This window comes from Anguilla anguilla, chromosome 2, assembly GCF_013347855.1.
Source record: "Anguilla anguilla isolate fAngAng1 chromosome 2, fAngAng1.pri, whole genome shotgun sequence".
Classification (NCBI taxonomy): domain Eukaryota; kingdom Metazoa; phylum Chordata; class Actinopteri; order Anguilliformes; family Anguillidae; genus Anguilla; species Anguilla anguilla.
In genome coordinates, this window is record NC_049202.1 from 19,021,767 (window position 1) to 19,042,219 (window position 20,453).

Below are 20,453 nucleotides of genomic sequence, written 5' to 3' on the forward strand. Positions count from 1 at the left end.
CACAGTTGAGAAGCTTCGGTGAATAAAACATTGTTTTTATTTTAAATATAGGCAAAAGTGAACAAAATGAAAACCAAATGACCAGTCATTATTATTGCAGTGTTCTTAATATGTTCTTATGCGCTGGACTGAGTGCAGTATAGAAACGTTACCAGGGTTACAGTTGAGGGGGGAAATCCTCTCCTCTAAAAGATTTCCTTCTTTCTGAATCCTACAGTGAGCCAAAGACCCTTATATAATTTACAAAGGGTCTGGGTCTTAAGGAAGCCTTACTGTAGCCTTTATATAATAAGAAAATAATATAGCTCTATTGGGATAAGATTTTGGTTGTGAAGAATGGAGGATGAATTGGGGAAGTTCCCATGCAAGCGGTAATGTAACCCCCCAACTCGGTTTTCTGGTTCCCTGATTTTAACCTTTATTCCCAACCCATCCCCCTAGTCCAACCCAAAACATGACCTTATCCAAAACCAAACCTCAACCTCGAACTCTAACCCCAAACCCCTATTCCCTTAGGGAAACTTAATTTCCCCCCCCCCCCCCACCCCAAAAAACCATGATCAGGAGGGCAAATGGCAGCTGTGAGCCAGTTAAGTCCTCTTCGTGAAACTTCTTTAGGAATTTGCATCATAATTGAATTAATTTTACTAATTCAATCGGAATTTAAATTGTAAATATTGTGCATTACATAAGACAATCAGTGCCCCATGAACCAAGAGTCCCTGGACTATGCACTGAATCCTCTAATCGCCCTAAAACTCCCATGTCAAATTTTAAATCAGTAACTGTCTAATGCATATACCAGGAAACTTCATAAGTAGGATTGGTTTATCAGGCATCTTGATAGTGCAAACTTTTAAACAAAGCTGTGATCCAAACTGACCTATTTTAGGCCACTGGAAATTCCCTTGCTCCATTCTCTGAAAGCTGATACACAAAATACAGATTTTTAAATAGATGAGAGACATTACATAAGGCTCACTGGGCTTCTATCAGAGTTATTGCTTATGATATTAAAGCCTTTATATGGAGTACTCTGACAAATATAACTAAATCCGTTTTTCTACAGTCCAAAGAGGCCCAGGGACATGAGGAACTGGGCCAAGGAATATTCAAGAATATGGGTGAAATGGCAGGAATTTCACTCCGAATGATTCGCTCGCCTGGGCCTAAGTTCAACAGAGTTCTCATGCAATTAGAACACATCGACCAGGACATATGTAAAAAAAGACCAAAAAAAACCCCCCAAAAAACAAACAAACCTGGATTGAGCTGACAGCAGCTCCTAAACTGGGCTCTGTGAGAAAGTGCCAGGGGGTGTTCAGCATAATGGATTAATTTTTAAAAACATGTTGTTTATATCTCCATATTTATAAACTGACACAGATTGTCCTTTCAGATTGAGTAAGCCAGGGCTAGTTTATAATAGGGTATACCCTCAGCTAGAGGATAGTAATTTGGGAGTCCCTGGGTTAAGGAAGTGAATGGCTGCCATGTTGGATAGCTGTATCCCTGAGAAACCACAATCACAAGTTCGCTGTACAGTATATGGAAGTGTCAGTTATATAAGCAATCTTGAATAAGTGCTTCCACTTAGTGAATACATCCAGTACATACAACAGCAGTGTGTAATAACACTGGGGCCTCAATCAGCATTGAAGAAAGTCGTCTATTTGGTCCTCCGCACGCTCTGATCAATGATTAGTAAATATTTTTCAGAATGACGTGGGAATAAAGGCGGTACTGCCACATTCTATTGCACTACAGTCTTGAAACTAAGAAACAGTAATGGGCAGGGCATATTTTAGTCATATCTCATTGTTATTGGCCTATTCAGTAAGCCAAATTAATGCTGGGACAACTCATTCATTAAAGCTGCTTTGAAGCGTTCGTAAACGTTCATGTGTGGGTGTTGAATAAAGAAGTTACATTTTAAACAGTAACCATTTTATCGAGATGGGTGGATGGACGGATGGATGACGGATGGATGGATGGATGGATGGATGGTCCTCACACACAGCTCAGGATATCTGCACCCTGAAGTCGCTCGCCCATACACTTGTGCCGTCGCAAGAATTGAATCTTTGTAGGCCTCACAAGCCAGAGGCAAGGCTGTGTCTACAAAGATAGATAGTGATCTGTACAGAGCCACACTTCTGGCGGAAAAAGGCTTTAGCGCCTCTACTGCAGTCTCTTTGTGCGTATGTGTATAACTGTTAGCACAAAGGAAAGGTTAAAACATTATTTTGGAGTCAGATAACTGAAAACAGTAAATTAATCCTGTTCCAGTAGCACCAGGTAAGACTACACAGTTCCTTCGTTACTCAGACACTTCCGCTGTTTGGTGTGCCTGAGGGGACTCTTACAGCCGGAGAAGCGTAGTTCTCTGTTCAAGTGGTAATATTAGAAATGGGTTTGAACTTCAGTGACCCCTGGCCTGCCAGTAGGTGGCAATGCAACCAGGCCTTGTGGGAGTCGTCCACTGACAGCTTTCATAAAGCACATTTCACGAAACATACCTGTACTTTCAATCAAGCAATTCTTGAAAAAGGAGAAACACATACACAGTTACTCACACAAACACACACGCACACAAACTTACAAAGCTCACACATCCACACTTACAAAACCCTTTTTGCATATGCTCCCGTACCCAGCTTTCTTTAAGAACTTAACTATAGAAGGGTCATGTGTGAATGGGGGCTGGAGAAAATTTTGCTCAGGAAATTTGCCAGCTCAAGAAATCGGAACATCTTCAGAAATGTTCAGTTTTGACGTGAGTGTGAACAAAGCTGTAATATTCCCAGATGAAGTGCACAAAACTCAACTTGTCATGTTGTTTCCTTCTGAGAAAGTACTGTATATGGAGCATGTACACCATATACATGATAACATACAATAGTTTACAAAATTCATAGTAATTGCCAAGCTACTTAGTGAACATTAGCGTTTTAAATTAAGTTAAGAACATCATACCTCGCTGGGACTGTGCCTACACATCCTGGCTATTCTCTTGACATACTTGCTTAGGTTATTTGGAGTACTTGACAGTTGGCTACAGACAAACGCTCTCACACAGACTGGCAGACAGAAGAAATGCTATGACATAGCACTGGGGAAAAATGCTGAGACATCCCCAGAAATGCTGACATAATGCACACAAGAAATGCTACGATTCACGAAATCTCACACGCAAACACACACACACACGCGCACGCACACACACACACACACACACACACATGCTTGCATGTGTCTATGACTGAGGTCTTTTCATCTCTGATGGAGTGAACAGAAGCATATAATTTGGGGCAAACAGCTTTAAACTACACTGGGTTCATTATGCAATTAAATCATTTCTGGCTAGTCACTCTTCCAAACCCTTCTGCATGTGATGTTGCAGAATAATCCTCGCCAAAAGTGAGGAACCAGTCTTTTCATGAATATAAGAGTCAGCCATATATGGGGATGATGTTGGACAACTATGTTCCCCCTGCTCTCACCCCTTCTTATGACATCACCTTACTTTGCTTCAAATGTGGAGGAGGATGAAAGAAATTATATGCTGAGAAATGGGAATGACTAACTGCTACTGGTCATCATTTTCTTTTATCTGGACAATAGATAGATGACACTTCTCTCACAATAGAGAAGAGCATATCTTTTTAAAAAAACTCATAAAATAATGAAATTGTAAGTGATACAGCTGAAGTGGACAATAATTCAATTCAATTAAATCTAAATTTAAAAAGCTTAAATGAGCCTTCTGATTAGAATGCTAAAGCAGTAACTTTTAAGGTTCTTTGGACATGTTATTTGAAATGAAACACCATTGTCTCTTGACTTTCTGATTGTTGCATAAGATAATTAATATAATAAAATGTACTCGAGTAAATTAATTCTAATGGCTGATTAATGATTAATATAGCACATTTATTGTTAACTTTGCCATGGCTGAAATCACTACAGTACTTGTCAGAAAAGCTCCCTGTAGTAAGGAAAGAGATTCTTCAGGGTTATGGAATTGCACTAAAAAAGCAAATTGGGATACCAATCACAATTAAATTCAACATACACATTTGAATTGCTCACTAGGATTCAAGGACTATAGACATTGCGAAAAATTTTAGATTAAATGTGGTCACCTTGTAAACCCAGGCTCTTCATAGCCATTCACCCTTATAGAGCGTCTGCATTCTCCAGTACTCCAGTTCTCCTGACCCAAGTCGACTAATACAAGCTGTCACGTGCAGATACTGAGACGGAGACACAAAGTGAAGGTGAGGTGGGTGTGGTCTGGTACGCCTCCCAAGTTGATGTATTGACCTCTCAGCTATTGATGTAATGTATTGACCTCTCAGCTATTGTAGCTGCAGCCTGTACAATATCCTTCACTACTTAAAAATGTGACATGGACAGGTAAAAGTTGACTGAATCTGAAATCTGAATTTAATGTCAGCAAGAAGTTGGTATGTACAGGAGAGCCCTCGTATGGCTCTGCTTTTTTTAGCTGTCCTGCTCAGACACACTTCTGACATTGAAAGAATACCAATCCTTTCAATACCAATTACTCGATCCTTCTCGCGGAAGACTCTGCAGTGGGGACTCTGGGGAGAGTGTCTGATATCACAGTATAATTGGCAAAATCCTGCCCTGAGCACCTCACGTAATCTCCCCAATAGACCGAGGCCACCTACTGTTTTGTAGGCACTACTACGCCCCGAAGTTCCTCCCGCAAACAGTAGCAAGAGAAGATATCATATTGTTGTTGCTGAACTAATTCAACTCTGCTTTAAATGGGCAGGACGATTAAAGAAATTTCATGCTCTCTTTGCGTGCACTTGTGTGTGTATGTGAGAAAGAGAGAGCACGTGTGGATGATTGTGTATCTATGGGTGTGTGTATGAAAGTATATGCACACAGTATGTGTCTGTGTGGGTAAGTCTGTGTATATACACTTAAAGTTATAAGTTTATGTGTAGCTGCATGTGTCTGAGGGTATGCGTATGAAAGAGTGTATGTGTGCGTGTGTGTGAGAGAGAGAGAGACAGAGAGAGAAAATTTATGCTTGCATGTGTGCATGCTTGCATATCTGTGTGAAAACATGCATGTATGTGCATGTGTATCTATTTGTGCGTATACAAGAGTGTGTGTCACTGACTAAACTGACTGTACACACATTTCCAAGTGGAAAGATGTGTTACTTTCTTTTGAAGCTCAGACAGCTGATTTAACTAAATGCCTTGCATAATGCAATTGCTGCCTGTAAGGCCAATAAGTTTGTATGGTGCATGAGGGGAAACTACAAAGTGCACTAAAATAATCACAGAGCAATTATGACAAACATTCATTCAAACTGTGCTACGGAGGATGCTCCCCACAGTAACCTTGTTAGTGTAACATCACATTCTGTCCCCGGACTTCCTCTCATGTGTGTATTCTTTAGATTGATTTACTCTCTGTCAGAAGCTGCCTCTGCTTCTGTTCCATAGTATGAAATATGCCATTAGAGAATTAATTCTACAGACATTGATATAACAGCTTCATATAACATACATCTTAACATCTTGAAACAGATGGATTTTAGCATATGTTGCCAGAATTATACTTCAGTCAAGAAGTTTATAAGAAATAAAAAAGGATGTTTAAACAAATAATACAAATATAACCTATAACCAGCTTAATATCCATACAGAACAGAAAACTTTGTTCAGCTACATAAAAATATTAAACTGCCAATGGTGGATGTCCCCCCCCCCCCAAAGTGACATATCTGATGGTTTTTCTTCCACAATTCATTATTCCGCAGTTCATTGTTGAGCCATGGCATATGCCTTATCTGTAAAATGCGACGGCAGAAATGCCTCGTGCAAATCGTACAGTGCAAGTCTGTCTAATATTCTTGGTAGAAACATCTAATTCTCTTATGATTTGATTCGCAGCAATAGCCTGCTTCTAGAATAGTTAATAGTCCTCGGTTAGTTCAGCATAGTTCCCTATAACAGCACGGTCGAACAGGTAAAAAGGCAGTATTTGAGTTGGCAAGCATAAACACCAATTCATATAACACCTTGAGGTTAGTAACTGACCTGTCTATAAGCGTTTACAATTGAACCGAGTAGCCTATGTCCGGCTGTCTCTTGCGCACGAAACCGCTGCAGCCTACATATTGCCTCAAGATCTAAAGTCCGTAGTGCAATAGCCTTCTGCTGGACTAAAGTCCACTGATTCACACAGGACGCTTGCACGTCTACTCTGAAAAAAGGGTCTCACGTGACCAAAACAACGTAAACACAACAATATGATCAAAAATACCCACACGCGGTGAGTACTTATATTACAACGTGGGGTACTCTACAACAACATGAAAATACGAGTTACCTTCCTGAAAACTATATCACAAATCGTAACGGTAGAATGGACACGGAATTCTAAAATCCCACGTTAAATACATTTTCTTCTTCCATTCCATCATTTCGGTGCAGGGTTGAACGTACTCTGCACTTCAGGGAATCTCGACCGGGAAACGCTTGAAAGAAGCAGGCACTGACGAACAGGCGGAAATTCATTCACAGGCAAGAGCGTGTCGTGAATCTACTGAAAGCTTGAACCGCTGGTTTTCACCCAATATTGCGTATGATAACATTTAACGGGATCATTGCGCATTCACAAATTAGTTATCGGACTCAAACTGCAAACTACCTGGATGAGTGCTACACCACGCTTATCACTTTAAAGAAGTGCACTATGCCCCTCGTTGTACCCAAGCGGAGGGGCAGAGACAGTCATAGCGGCAGAAAATAGACGGTCAGAAACAGCAGGCACTCACTGTGGTGGAAAACGCCGGGCGGTCCACTAGCTTGTAGGCGTTGACTTCGCTGTAGTTCCAAGGGGCCACCGTGTCCACTACGGGGCCAGCGGTGCCGTTTAGGTCCCGAGGGGAATCCCTTCTGAAACTTTGCAGTGAGTCCATCATCCCGCAGTGGACGAGTCTAAAAACAAATTAAAAATTAAAAAAAACAAAAAACAGAGGATGAAATCAGGGTTTTCATTTATATTGCTGTTATTCTGCTGTTTCTCTATAGTTTGAGAGGAAATTGTGACAGAAGGAGAGGGAAGTCACTTCCACTGGTAGGTGATAAAAAGTTATCTGCTTCCAGTGAGAATGCTTGTGTGAATGTGTGTGTGTGTTTGTGTGTAGGTATGTGTGTGTGTGCAGGAGTATATTCCACAACTGTAGAGCACCTTGATCAAACAGCCTCACAGATCCTGTCCACAGACCATCTGCACTCCGCTGAAGTCATTCATCCCTCTGGTGTGTGATACAGAGGACCTCCTACTCGCGCTCGGTGGCTAACCCCCCCCCCCCCCCCAACCTCATCCGTCATGCTCTCTCACTGACTCTCTCTTTCTCCCTGCATTCTTCTTACCCCTCTGTCTATCTCTCTCTCCCTCACCTTTTTTATTTTTTCCTTCAACCCCCCCCCCCCCCCCCCCGCACACACGCACACACGCACACACGCACACAGACACACAGACACACAGTGTTCCTTTTCAGCTTTAATTTACTGAACTATACCCACACGTAGAACACTGGCAATTGATATGCATGCAGGTGTGTGTGTGTGTGTGTGTATGTTGCTTTCGGAAGCATTCATAGCCATGTTATTTCCTGGGATGTGGGTGTGCATGTGCTTTGTCTATTCATATATATTTTCTTGTTTGTTTATGCCTTGCTGGTAGCTGTAACTGTCAAGATGATGTCGTGAGTATTTAGAGTCTGATGAAGTAATCCTTTCATTAAAATGGAACAAAATGAATAGATACATTAGATATCTAGTTATTAAAATATGAGATGGAGTCCCAAAAGCTGAAGGTTTGAATTCCTTCGGTAATTATGTAGTGCATGTGTGGGGTGGGTCACAGGAATGCAGGACATTGGGGGGAAGTAGAGTAGATTATGAGGACAGAGAAGCTTAGCTTTTTTCTGTAAGTCTACATATAAAATGTAATAAAGGGACTAACACAGATATCCCATGTTATTTATACATTATATTTAGTCTTTTCCTCGAATTATGATTTATGAAAAGCAATGCGCTCCGAATGTCTCATGTTGTGATCTTCTTACCCTGTGCTTATTCTGTGTTGTTAATTCAGCTTCTCAGTGTCATGAGACTGACCCGCCCACCCTGCTGACTGAGTGCTGTGCCGGAACCAGCTGAGTCAAAGGATGCTGACCTCTGAAAAATCTGAAGAAGAAATATGAGCAACAAGATAAAGCACTCTTTAATGAGCTCATTATCCTGATAATAAAACACTCAGTTCCTGACTAAATGCTGTAGATGAAGAACTTACCTTGTAATGCTGAGTTTCTAAGTTCGAAGGTTTGGAGAGACGTTGTTGTACTTTTGAGGGACTTGTTCTACCCAGACACTATCCCGTTGCTCTGGATGGTCAGAATCAGCTCATGGGGTGCTCTGAGTCATTTTGAGTCAATTTAAATTTATTTTACCATGCTTCTTTCTCCTAAAAATTCCCAGGCTGTTCACTGTCTGCCCTGAAAAATGTGTACGTAAGGACACTGACAATCAGTGTGATACAGTGCATGTCACAGTCAATTTACTGTGACTTTAACCTCCTCCAGTCTAATAAAATGGTTAAGTTATAGTTCTTTTTGTATTAAGCATACCTAAAGCCTTTCATCCCTATTTCAACTATATTTGTTATTTATTTTTATTTGGAAAATAGGTATGTGGACAGATTGCCGTAAAATAAAATGAACCAATGGCTTGGGTGCCGGACAGACAGTGAGGACCAGTATACTTCCATGTAATTTGCAATGATGAGCAAATTAGCCTGATGAAATAACGAGTGACATGATAAACAGTATCCAATAAGGAGAGATGAGACTGAAACATTTGCGTAGAGAATGTCTCTATTTTGAAGTACAGGTTAGAAAGTGGCTGTATCAAATATATTATCATATATTTTGTAAATTTTTGATTTATTGTACCAAAACCAAAAAAATGTAACCATGTGCAATTAACATTTTAATGGCCCTCTCATGGACATTTGGTATGAACCATTTATGTAAATGTATGAAACAGTTAAAAACATTTACTAAGTGAAAGAAAAAACAATTACACGCATGGCAATGGTAACGGGGTTAAACATTTACTAAGTAGGGGTAAATGTTTCAAACATTCCCTCAGTAAGAAGAATACACTTTCATCATGATGGGCTAATTATTCCATCACAGCTTGTGCACTGCAGGTAAAACACCGGCTAGGTTTAGCAATGTATCTCTCTCTCTCTCTCTCTCTCTCTCTCTCTCTCTCTCTCTCCCTTCTCTCTGTCTACTGTAATTCCTAATATTTTTAAAAAATATTAAAGATATTAAAAATCTGTTCTCTATAAGTAGTGAGCCTACAGCCAGATATTTCTTTATGATTTCATAGATAGTGTATGATTACTTATTTGTTGAATTTCTGTGTTGTAATAATTTTTAAAATATAAACATATTGCTATATGATTTGGAGTTAGTTTTGAATTGCTGGTTTTCACCAGTTTATTCCACCTGTTTGATTAACCCATTGATTAATTTAGAGGTTTGAATGGTAATTATTATCTTTAAATAAAGTGAATCATCCATCCATCCATTATCTAACCCGCTTATTCCTGATTAGGTTCAGAGGGGGTGTTGGAGCCTGTCCCAGCATGCATTGGGCAAGAGGACAGGTCACTTGTCCATCGCAGGTCACACACATTATTCACTAACACACTCATACCTAGTGTAACCTAACCTGCATGCCTTTGTGCTGTGGGAGGAAACTGGAGCACCCGGAGGAAACCCACACTGACACAGGGAGAACATGCAACAAAAAACTACAGAATAGAACATTTTTAATCAATCATTTAAATGTCTAATATGTATACCATTAGATGTCATCTGCTTATTGTTTCCTTGAGGTATTTCTCATTGAGGCAACCTGTTGTAAGGGAATTACTGGATTCACTGTTGCTACACCCTAGATTTAACTAAATCCTACTTAGCCAGCAACAATCTTAAATTTAGATTTCCCCCTCAGTAACATCCAATGCAATAAGTAGTGACATCTGTCTGAACATACAAAGTGGTTCCCCAGGGCTAGGTTGAGAACTGCTGCATTAAGGCTTTTTCCATTGCAGAACACTCCAAGCAGAGTAGGGAAGGTAAAAATGGTGGCCCTTTTTAGGCAGCTAACAATAGGGTCGCGGGGGTTGCTGGAGCCTATCCCAGCATGCATGGCCTGGACAAGCCATCAATCTAACGCACTCTCCATTCACTCACACACTCACCTATGGGCAATTTAGAGTCTCCAATTAGCCTACCTGCATGTCTTTGGACTGTGGGAGGAAACCAGAGTACCCAAAGGACACGTAGACATGGGGAGAACATGCAAACTCCACACAGACCAGGCCACATTTGAACCCCGAACCTCTTGCTGTGGGGCGACAGTGCTACCCACTGCACCACCATTATTTCGAATTTTGAATAAAGTTGATGGAATAATGTGTTCATGTAATTGATCATATTAAACTACAACTTCAGATCACGACGACGGTGAGGATGCTATGTGTCAATTTGTCCATCCCTGGAACAGTCTGGATTTGATATTAGATCATGGGGCCAATCCACACACTGGAGCCCATTACACTGGCATTATGCCACCAGTCAGGAAGAGGATTACATTACATTACATTTATTTGGCAGACGCTTTTATCCAAAGCGATGTACAAAAAGTGCATTTCATGGTCATAGACAACTGCTAAACACAGGTTCAATAAGATACAATGCGTATTTTGTACAGCTATTTCTAGCCAATAACACAGTTTAGTTCACACAGTGAACACTATTCAGACCTAACCTCTGCAAAGCCAACTAGGCAGAAGAATAAGCTACAGTATTAGGACAAATACAAATTACCAGTACCAAGTGCTGGGATGGGGCAACATGTAACAAGTGTCATGAAAAAAGGGGGGGGGGGGGAGATTTAAAGTGAAATACACAGCGTGGTGGTGGTTAATCTAGGTATAGTCTGAAGAGATGAGTCTTCAGGCCACGGCTGAAGATGGGTAGTGAGGGGGAGGTTCGGAGAGGGACGGGGAGATCGTTCCACCACTGGGGAGCTAGGGTGGAGAAGCTCTGTGATCCCTTTGGGCGGGTGGGAGGGGTTACAAGGCGCCCTGCTGCCGCAGAGCGGAGTGGTCGAGTAGGCACATAGAATCGAGTCATGTCCTGCAAGTAGATGGGGGCTGTCCTGTTGGCAGCAGTGTAGGCAAGGGTCAGGGCTTTGAACCGGATCCTGGCAGCGACCGGTAGCCAGTGGAGTGATCGCAGCAGAGGAGTGACGTGGGAGAATTTGGGAAGGTTGTAGATGAGTCGGGCAGCGGCATTCTGGGCATTCTGAATCATCTGTAGTGGCTGTATGGCACAAGCTGGCAGGATCTCACAGGGCTGCCACAAATGAGGTAGGGTCTGCTCTGGAGTTAACCAGGTACTAAGCTGGCTCAACAGGGCCACCACAGAGCTCCCAAAACCTACTGCAAATAACAATTTACTGATTCATGCCATTCAGTAAGGATACATAATGTGTGCATAATATGTACATAATGATTACACGTTTCTTTCAAGGTCGCCAAATCTGTGAAATGCACTCATGTAAGGAACTCATTTGTAGGGAGGGGGATCATGTGATGCGTGCATTTGTGTGTGTGTGTGAGAGAGAGAGAGAGAGAGAGAGAGATGAAAAATGACCAATATCACAACTGTTTCTGTGTGGGTAACAACTCTCTTATCACAGTAACCACCTGGGTCTGTTTATATAGATTAATATAATCCATAGTATTAAAATGTATTGTTATTTACAGTATGTTTATGCAAAGCTTAAAAATGTAATTACTGGTTTTCCCTTGTTGCACACTTTCTGTGGCCACATGGTCTCATACCATTCTAATAATCCAACATAAAACTAAATTGAAATTTAATTAAGATACATAGTGAGCAGTAGAATAGATTTGTACAGTAGATTTTCACATCCTGCCTCTTCCAATGTGACCCATTCCTTAAGGCAAATCCTGAGACCTTGTTGGTCACCATGAGGTTATTATGTCAATGGTATTAAGTTATTTCGTAATGCAAATACTGAGGACAAAGTCTTTGTTTATTCATTTGTAAGGCCCTCTATGCTTAGTGCCCCTCCATCAATGCTTCCATTTGTTGTTCTTATTGGACTGATACGATTACAACCAGACTTATAAAGGCCAAAATCTAGAATTTTCTCAAATGTGAAAGGGGCCATTGTTAATCCTAATGCTTGTTGTTCTTGTGAATTTGAACTAAGTGCCCCACACCAAAGCTTTAACTAGCATTTCAAATCCGACTTGACCATGGCTGGAGATTGACAATCCAGTTCACTGGGGGAACGTGGAACTGACATGGGGTGGGGGAGTCCAAATATTTTTCATGTTGGTCTGTTGTAGTTCTCAGTACACATATCTGCTGATTTCACAACTGCTACTTAAATGCAGTTCATTGCCCACGATTACCCCAGATTTTACCCGGTCAGACAATCCGCCAATCCCTGGGCAATAGCACGGTCAACTGTGCACTCGCAGTAGTTTCAGCCACAGTCAGCAGTGGCTGCATTTGGTATCAACGCTCTTTAGGATTCACCAGGCTACTCAACTCTTGGAGTTCATGTTAATACTTAGCCTGCAGCCACACAGGAGGAAGTAAGCATTACGATGATAAGAAATAAACAAACACAGAAGTCATTATGTTCTGCCTCGGTACATATGCCTCTACGAACGTGAGCATTTTGCTGAGACTGTTCTCTCTCTGCGTGCGACTCAGACCAGTGCCAATAAGCACTTGTAGTGATTCTGCATTTTTTCTTCTCTATGTTAATGCAATCTGAGTTGAACTTTTATGATCTGTGCGTCGCGTCATGAAGCGGTAGGGCGCACAGGGTGCCTTATTCACACCAAAACGGGTGCATTCGTTTGAGACTCGCCTCTATATGTCTTTAAATACATCTGAGCTAATGCCCTTTTATGGGTTCGCATTCCTGACCGATTCCTAGAAGAAAAAAAACAATCAGGGTCAAGAAGTTCCTGATCACATTTCCTTGGAAATGTGATCAGGATTTCCGCACAGGCAATTTTCCTTAACGGATATGATGAAAGCGGGGATTTGGAAGCGAGCATCTGCACGGCGAGAAGCTCTCTCACATTAGGGCCCGCCCAGACTGGCCAATGGACTCAAGCTCCAGATTAAAGCCACAGCGCTGCCCTCCCATGTTATAAGGATTTAGAGGGATGGGGAGATTACCATTAAACTGAGAGGTAGGATTTTTTAGATTCAATGTTAATCCCACTGTAATCTGGCCCCAAAGCATCCTTCAGAAGTACAAGCACATGTTAGACAGCAGCATTTCCCTTTGGTAAATAAAGGGACAGATTGATACAACAAACTGAAAATATGAGTTGGGCTGTCCATGCGTAAGAGGGCTTGTGCTGGAAAACTAACACCAGATCTTAAGAAATGCTTTACTAGATCATGCTATGCTGCTTTTTTAATTGGTAAAATAACACACCGAACGTAAGATGGCCGACTCTTGGCATTTAACTTGGAACTGACTCTATGGACTTTGTATACAGCACAAATGTATTAAGCAAAATGGCAATGAGTTCATTTCTGATGTCATGTGGAAACTCATCATAGGCAGAGAGCAATCAAGCTTAAAAGGTGAAGGACTGGGTGGGGGGTGGGAGGTGTCTTGTGAATAGCACATTCCCGATTGAGTGGCCATTGATTGGCTGGATCACAACCTGACTGTCCCAGTGCTACATTGCCTATTACTTTGAACTCCTGAGTCAACACTCTTACACCACCCCCTTCCACTAGATACATCTTTCCAGTTTGGAACGTCTAATTGCCTCTGTGCTCTGGAGTGGAAATGTCCATTGGTAAATCAGGAAGTCCGCTGTGTTCTCTTCACTTTGCAATCTGCCCGCTGAGCTTGGGGACTTGCTATTGAGCAATGAGGTCAGGGGAAGCTCTGCTGCACAAAAGTCCTGCATCTCTCCCTGGATAAAGCTATCTATGGTTTGCTTTTTCCTGTGGGACTTCCAGTCAGAACAGAGTTTCCTCAACCTCATCCAAGTCCTCCAATTACTTACTGGTCTTTCATGGGTATTAAGCTGCCCTAGACGTAGTCACTATGGTTGATGCATCTGAATTAAATGTAATATTCTCAGTGATGAAAGGGCCAATATTATGTCTATGGTAGCTTGCATTTCACCCCCAGGATGATATACATTGTAACACCTCAATACACTGAAGTAAATTCACATGTGATAAATTTGTTGCTGCTCCAAGACATTACTCCTTAACACTGCTTATCTCACAAGTTGAGATGACATGTATGCTTGAAAGTTCAGGAATAGTGGAATGGGGCAAGGGTGGGGATGTAAAAACAGAAATGATTTTGTGTGCAGTTTTGTGGGTTTTTCTGTAACTGTATGCAGGGGAGATGCTGGTATCCAGTCCAAGAGGTGAATTCTCTGTAGTCCCTCTGTGTTATGAGAAGTTTCTCATCACAAGCATTCCAACAGAACATCCAGTTTCAATGCGTGGCGGCAATATTCCAGATCTAATTTGGGTACACAATGACCTTTTCTTTTTATACGAATTAAACATCTCATAATTTTTATTGCTGTATTCCGTCTTAACAAAACAAAAGGTTCAAAGTTTTGGCTTACTCCAAATATCAGAAGCCCATTTCTCCTTCAGCTTCACATAAATAAGTTCCTTCAACTGACAAATGAGAGACACACACAGAATGTGCAGAGAAAGCTAGCTGCGCCCAAGAGTTCTGTTTCGGTGTACTCTGGAAACGACCTGAAGACGACCATTGATAGGAGATGTGAAGATGACCTCTTGCACTTTTTTGTTTTTGCTCTTTTACTGCATGTATGTGCACAATTACTGTAGTAAACTGATTGAATTTGCATGTTGTAGCCTATTTTGTAGGCTATGCTATTGCTGCTAATTTGTATCTTTGCATAAGATTTGGTACAATGTACAAAGATTTAATGTACATTACTAGCCCATATAGCCTAGTCTCATTACATCTTGCAGGAAGTGACTATTCCATTAATAAGTCAAAATAATTTTTGAGACAAACCAGATGTTTCAGCAGTTTTTAAAAAAAGGACTTCATTATTTTCTGGAGTTTGCAGACTTGGTAATGAGTTCCAGCCTGCCATTGCTTGAAACAATTCGAATTTTCTCCATTTGAACTTGTTCTATGTTTAGGTAGAAGGAAGAATGCCTTGTGGAGTAATTGTGTTTGAGCTGAAGGGCAGATTCTTATTAGAGTGTTTCTGGACATTTTGTTATGGAGATGTTCTTTAGAAACAAAGTAATAAGTAATTAATTCTGTTTTAACAACCAGTTCAAGCTATTATGCATTATTTGTGACTACGTCCTTTCAGATCAGCAGATTGTAGTTGCCGTTTCACTGTAGTCAGGGGAACTGGTTTCTCTCTAGTTGCATTTGGTTCTTCCTGTAGCTGTGGTGCAGTTTCACAATAGTTTCTCTTGATAGACAACACAGGATATTTGTCTTCTTCCACTTGATCTTCCTTGTTTTCTCCTGTTAACAGTCCTGCCCCTCAGCAGGACCCTACTGAACACTGAACCTGGAAATCTTATAGAATAAAAGTATTAGGCTACCTGGAGTTAAAAAAACCCAACTTAACGTAGATTAGATTTCACTCAATTTAATTATCCCTCCACCTCCCTTCTACCACTCCATCTCCCAATTTGCAAAATGATTGGATAGATTTACAATAATTAATTTAAGTGTAATTAAAGCCAAATAAGACTATTTCAAGGAATGTCGGGTCTTAGGTTATTTTTAAGTTAAAGTCATCTTTTTATGTTATTGTAGGCATTAATTAAAAAATGTCTGTTCTTTGGTTTATTGTTCAATAAATGTGCATATATTCACTGATTTCTTCTCTTCCTGAAGTAAAAAAAAGAAAAGAAAACTACTGGTGGCCTAATACTTTTGGCTTATACTGTACACTCCAAATAAATTCACAGGGCACCCACCCCATGTCACTCATGTTGGACCAAGCCAGAGAAAACTTATGCACCCTGAGAAAATATCTCATTGCCTTGTTTTGAATTATTTTGCAGAATTGGATATTTCTTACGACTCCAAACATCAGTAGCACAATTCAAAATTGGGCATAAACAAGCTTGATACATCATAAAATTGGAGAAGCTTATATATATATTTAGCTTTTTTGGATTTGGTGCGGGGGGAGGGGGGGGGGGAGGGGCGGGAAGTGGAAGACAGCTGTACAGAGTGAAGAAGGAAGAAGGAAGGAAATTCTCTGGGGTCTCCCAATGTTATGAGAAGTGTCTGTAAGTGATTGCATCTTTTTTTTCTCACCATATTCCCAGCTAATTCTCAGTTCCCACAACATTCCGGGACAATTAACGGCGAAAACAGAGCCTGTTTGTTTATTTTCTCGGAAGTCCCTTGAACATTACTTTGAACACAAGGAACACTGCAGATGGCCTTCGAATGCCATTAAGTTAAACGCTATTCGTTTAAAAAAATATTTTTTTGATGCTTGATGTCGTAACGTGATCGCAAAACCAAATAGGAAGCTAACCCAAATGTTCTCAGACATTCTTGAATGTTTTGCTTTAGCTGGATTACACTCATATTAATTCATTTGCGGAAACTTCTGTTTAGAGCAACTTAAAGTGAAAGGCATTTTAACTTTAGTGTTGTGACAACATTAAAGATTCAAAACTCAGCGAAACATACTTAACAAAAACAGTGGCATGTTTAGTGTTTATTAGAACTTTCTAACTTTTATAGTACTTTTTAGTTTCTATAAAAACGTTTTACCACTACACTAATAAATATGCCTTACTTAATTATTAATAATAGTACAATACCTATTTCTTTTAATAGATGCTCATGTCCAGAGATACTTACAATGTCATAATAGTAATAACTACTCGAAAACAAATAGCACAGTGATTGACATTTAGAAGATTGAATCAGCTAAAATATAAGCAGCCATCCATTAGTCAGCATACTATTTCTAATAACTGTCCTTTAAATCAGCATGTGTGCATCATAATACCACGAACATGGAGCTTATATGACAGAGTTCACCTCACCATGGCAGTGAGATCCTGAGATCTCGCAGCAGGAAGTGAATTACCACAGAGATTGGATTGTTTCATGTTTCCTTGCCCCAATAATTGTCTTCCCACTCCAGGATAAATGAAGGACCATGTTCTTCAGACCCGAGAGCCACCAGGGAATGATCTGGCGATCGAAATTCTGAGAACAGTCAAGGAAGGTGTTCTGCAAGCACGTCCCAAGTTCTTAGAACTGTCTCCATTCAGCATCTGGGAAGCGTGTATTCAAACATTCTAAGAACAGGCTGTGTTGTATGTTGGGAAATCCTATGAGCTGCATTCTATTGATTTTCTGTGTTATGGATTCTGGAGGCTTGGATGCATACCTGGACTCAAAGGTGTGTGATTTCACCAGCAGTTGATCTTCTTACAGCAAGATATTTTTTTAATGGAAAGGGAAAGGTAGTGCTATGCTTACATTCAGAATTTTGATTGGAGCATTATATCCATTTACACATAGGGTTTCACATGTCTTTGGAAGGCTGTGTTATAATGCCTCTCTGGAACCTTGGTGCAGACGTTCTTGTGCATGCACGCTCTCATATGCCTGTGGCACTTTTTTGACTATTAGTTATCTTCCTTAGATATCATAGTTTTTCAGTTAGATGATGAGATTGAAACTTCCTTGTCCATCATATTCACAAGTTGTGTGATTTTTCTATCTTTGCACGACTATCATTCCTAATTTTGGTAAGTTGCTATGGCAGTGACAAGAAGCGCATTACATAATCCTGGCAAGATATTGGCATTGTGAAGAAGCCCATGGAAGGGACAATGAAGAGGTGACATTAATAATAGTATACAGGGAAATAAGTGTTAAGAGAATAAAGTGTATGAGTGCTGTAAGGTACACAGAAAAATATTTTAGTGGGTTTCTTGCAAAGGTGATTCTCTTAAAATAACTTCAGATATTGGCATATAAAAATCTTTTGCATACCTGATGTTTTGTATCCCAATGTGGATAACGTTGGCAAGACACACTGGCAAGAGACAGGCAGGGATTGTCCTCCTCTTGGGCTTCAGTCAGGTCTTCAGTAGGAATCTTCAGCACCACAGACAGCGGCATCCTTGCCTATAGACAGCCATGCCATTGTATCACTTCAGTGGCTCCTCAAACTTTATAATTATTATTATTATTGTTATTATTATTAATAATACTTATTATTATATTAATATTAATAATAATAATATTGTTGTTAAGAGGCCATACTTATGCATCTGAATTAAACATACTTATTTGATCATTTATTTATGCTTATAATAACATAGAAATATGCAGACATTTAAATGTATATTCTTTATGTTATAATAACCATTATGTTTCATGATTCATATTCCTAGTAATATTAATAATTTATTCATTTTGTATTTTTTTCCCCCCAAAGTAATCAGACCAAAGCATTGCAAATTAACAGTTAGTGTTAGTGAATGTTAGTGAATGTGTTTTCTTAAGAAGGACATGAAAATATTTATGCTTCTGTGCATTGATGAATTCTTAGTGTGCTTTAAGTGCTGTACTTTAAATATGCTTTTAAGAAGAGTGGGATTTTTTTTTTCCCAAGCCATTTACTTGGTTTAATCTTTCCAGGAATAATCTTAAAACACAAATTAAGAATTAAGTGTTCCCTGCAGACGAAAAAAAAAAAAAAACCCATCAACAACAACAACAACAACAATAATAATAATAATAATAATATAACTTCTTGTATAACAGGAAAATAAAAGGGATGGTTTCCATGCCCATGCTGAGATATCTGGGACCACAATCCCTGTGCAGATAAAATATCAATATCGATGTTACATAGTAATCATTTGTGCATCAGAGGTAAATGTCAACTTCATCTCTGGAGAACAAATAATAATAATCCTGCTGAAACACAGGAGAACAATGCAATATAGAAACACATTTATTCAGGTCATTGTGGGTGCTCCAGTTTGCCCGTGCCTGCTGGGGCCAGATGTTGTGACCCACCCCCGCAAGGTTATTTCGGTTTGACACTGAATGATGTGAGGGTGACATCACTCTTCCTGATAGTGGTGGGCGGAGCCACCTCGCACTGTCACCAGTTTGCATCAGCCAAACAAAAGGCCTTCGGCACCCCGGGACCAGGAGAAGAAAGGACCACGGTGAAGAAAGGAGGCTCATTTGGTATGCATGACCATTGTGACGTAACAGTTTTATGCTATGCCCCTTATCTTAAAAAGAACAGGTCAATTCGGCGTTACTTTGAAAGATAACATCACAAAACTGACAGTTTATTTGTGTACCATTTATGCCTGTGTTTAATGATAACTATCATTTGTATAAATTTGAATAATAATAACTATATTTGCATATCAATTGTATACAGAGACGTTAGTACTGATGTGTTCTGTTTACATTTACAGGCATTCAGTAGATGCTCTAATCCAGAGCGACTTACACAACTTTTACATGGCATTTAAATTGCATCAATTTATACAGCTAGATATATACTGAACTAATGCAGTGTATAAATACCTTGCTCAAGGGTACAACGGCAGTACCCTACCTGGGAATCAGACCTGTGACCTTTAGGTTACAAGACCAGTTCCTAACCCATTATACTATATTGCCATCATTTTGGAGGATGACAGGTCATCAATGCATAAACGTATGTGCCATCTTTTCTTACAGAAACTTTCAAACCTCAGCTCTTGCGTCCACCAGCAAGCTCTAATCTTCTATTATTGTGAAATTATTTATGACCTAAGCAGGGATATCGCCATCCAGGGAAATTTTAAAAGACTTCCATTCACACATTTATTCTTCACTTAATCCTCGGAAGAGTACAAGTGCAGTGTCCAGCAACACTGCAACAACTATTCCACACCATCCTCTATGGCTGGTTGGTTAATGTCCAAATATATTTTTACCTGAACACTGCAAGCCAGTTGCATATGTCAGTACACGTATTTGTTGAGTGGTGTTGGGGAAAGAAGTGCACAAACCATGAACAGCTGCTTTGTTCAGGCAAGAACGTTCCTTTTCATGTGAATCAATGCATTTTATTTTTCAGAACAGCTGATTTTAAGATTATCCAATGTCACTTAAAGTAAATGGCACTCCTTTGCATTCAACAACAATTCAAGCACTGGTTTATATGTCAAGGTAAGCCACACTCATGTTAAACTCACTGGACCAAACAAGATGAAC

General features: G+C 40.1%; 1 protein-coding gene and 1 long non-coding RNA gene across 2 annotated transcripts in view; one reads left to right on the forward strand and one right to left on the reverse strand.

The window, feature by feature from the left end:
• Positions 1–7,345, reverse strand: part of LOC118219832 (melanopsin-A-like) — a 33,814-nt gene extending 26,469 nt beyond the window's left edge. Inside the window, exons 1-2 of the mRNA XM_035403289.1 lie at positions 7,246–7,345; positions 6,830–6,992 (exon numbers count right to left, since the gene is read on the reverse strand). Coding sequence (XP_035259180.1) covers positions 6,830–6,976 — 147 coding nt within the window. The 5' untranslated portion in view covers positions 6,977–6,992; positions 7,246–7,345. The remainder of the gene's footprint in view (positions 1–6,829; positions 6,993–7,245) is intronic.
• Positions 6,836–9,438, forward strand: LOC118219833. The gene is made up of 3 exons (XR_004763855.1): positions 6,836–6,963; positions 7,086–7,131; positions 8,158–9,438. It is a non-coding gene; the product is annotated as an uncharacterized LOC118219833 (long non-coding RNA).
• Positions 9,439–20,453: the final 11,015 nt, after the last annotated feature.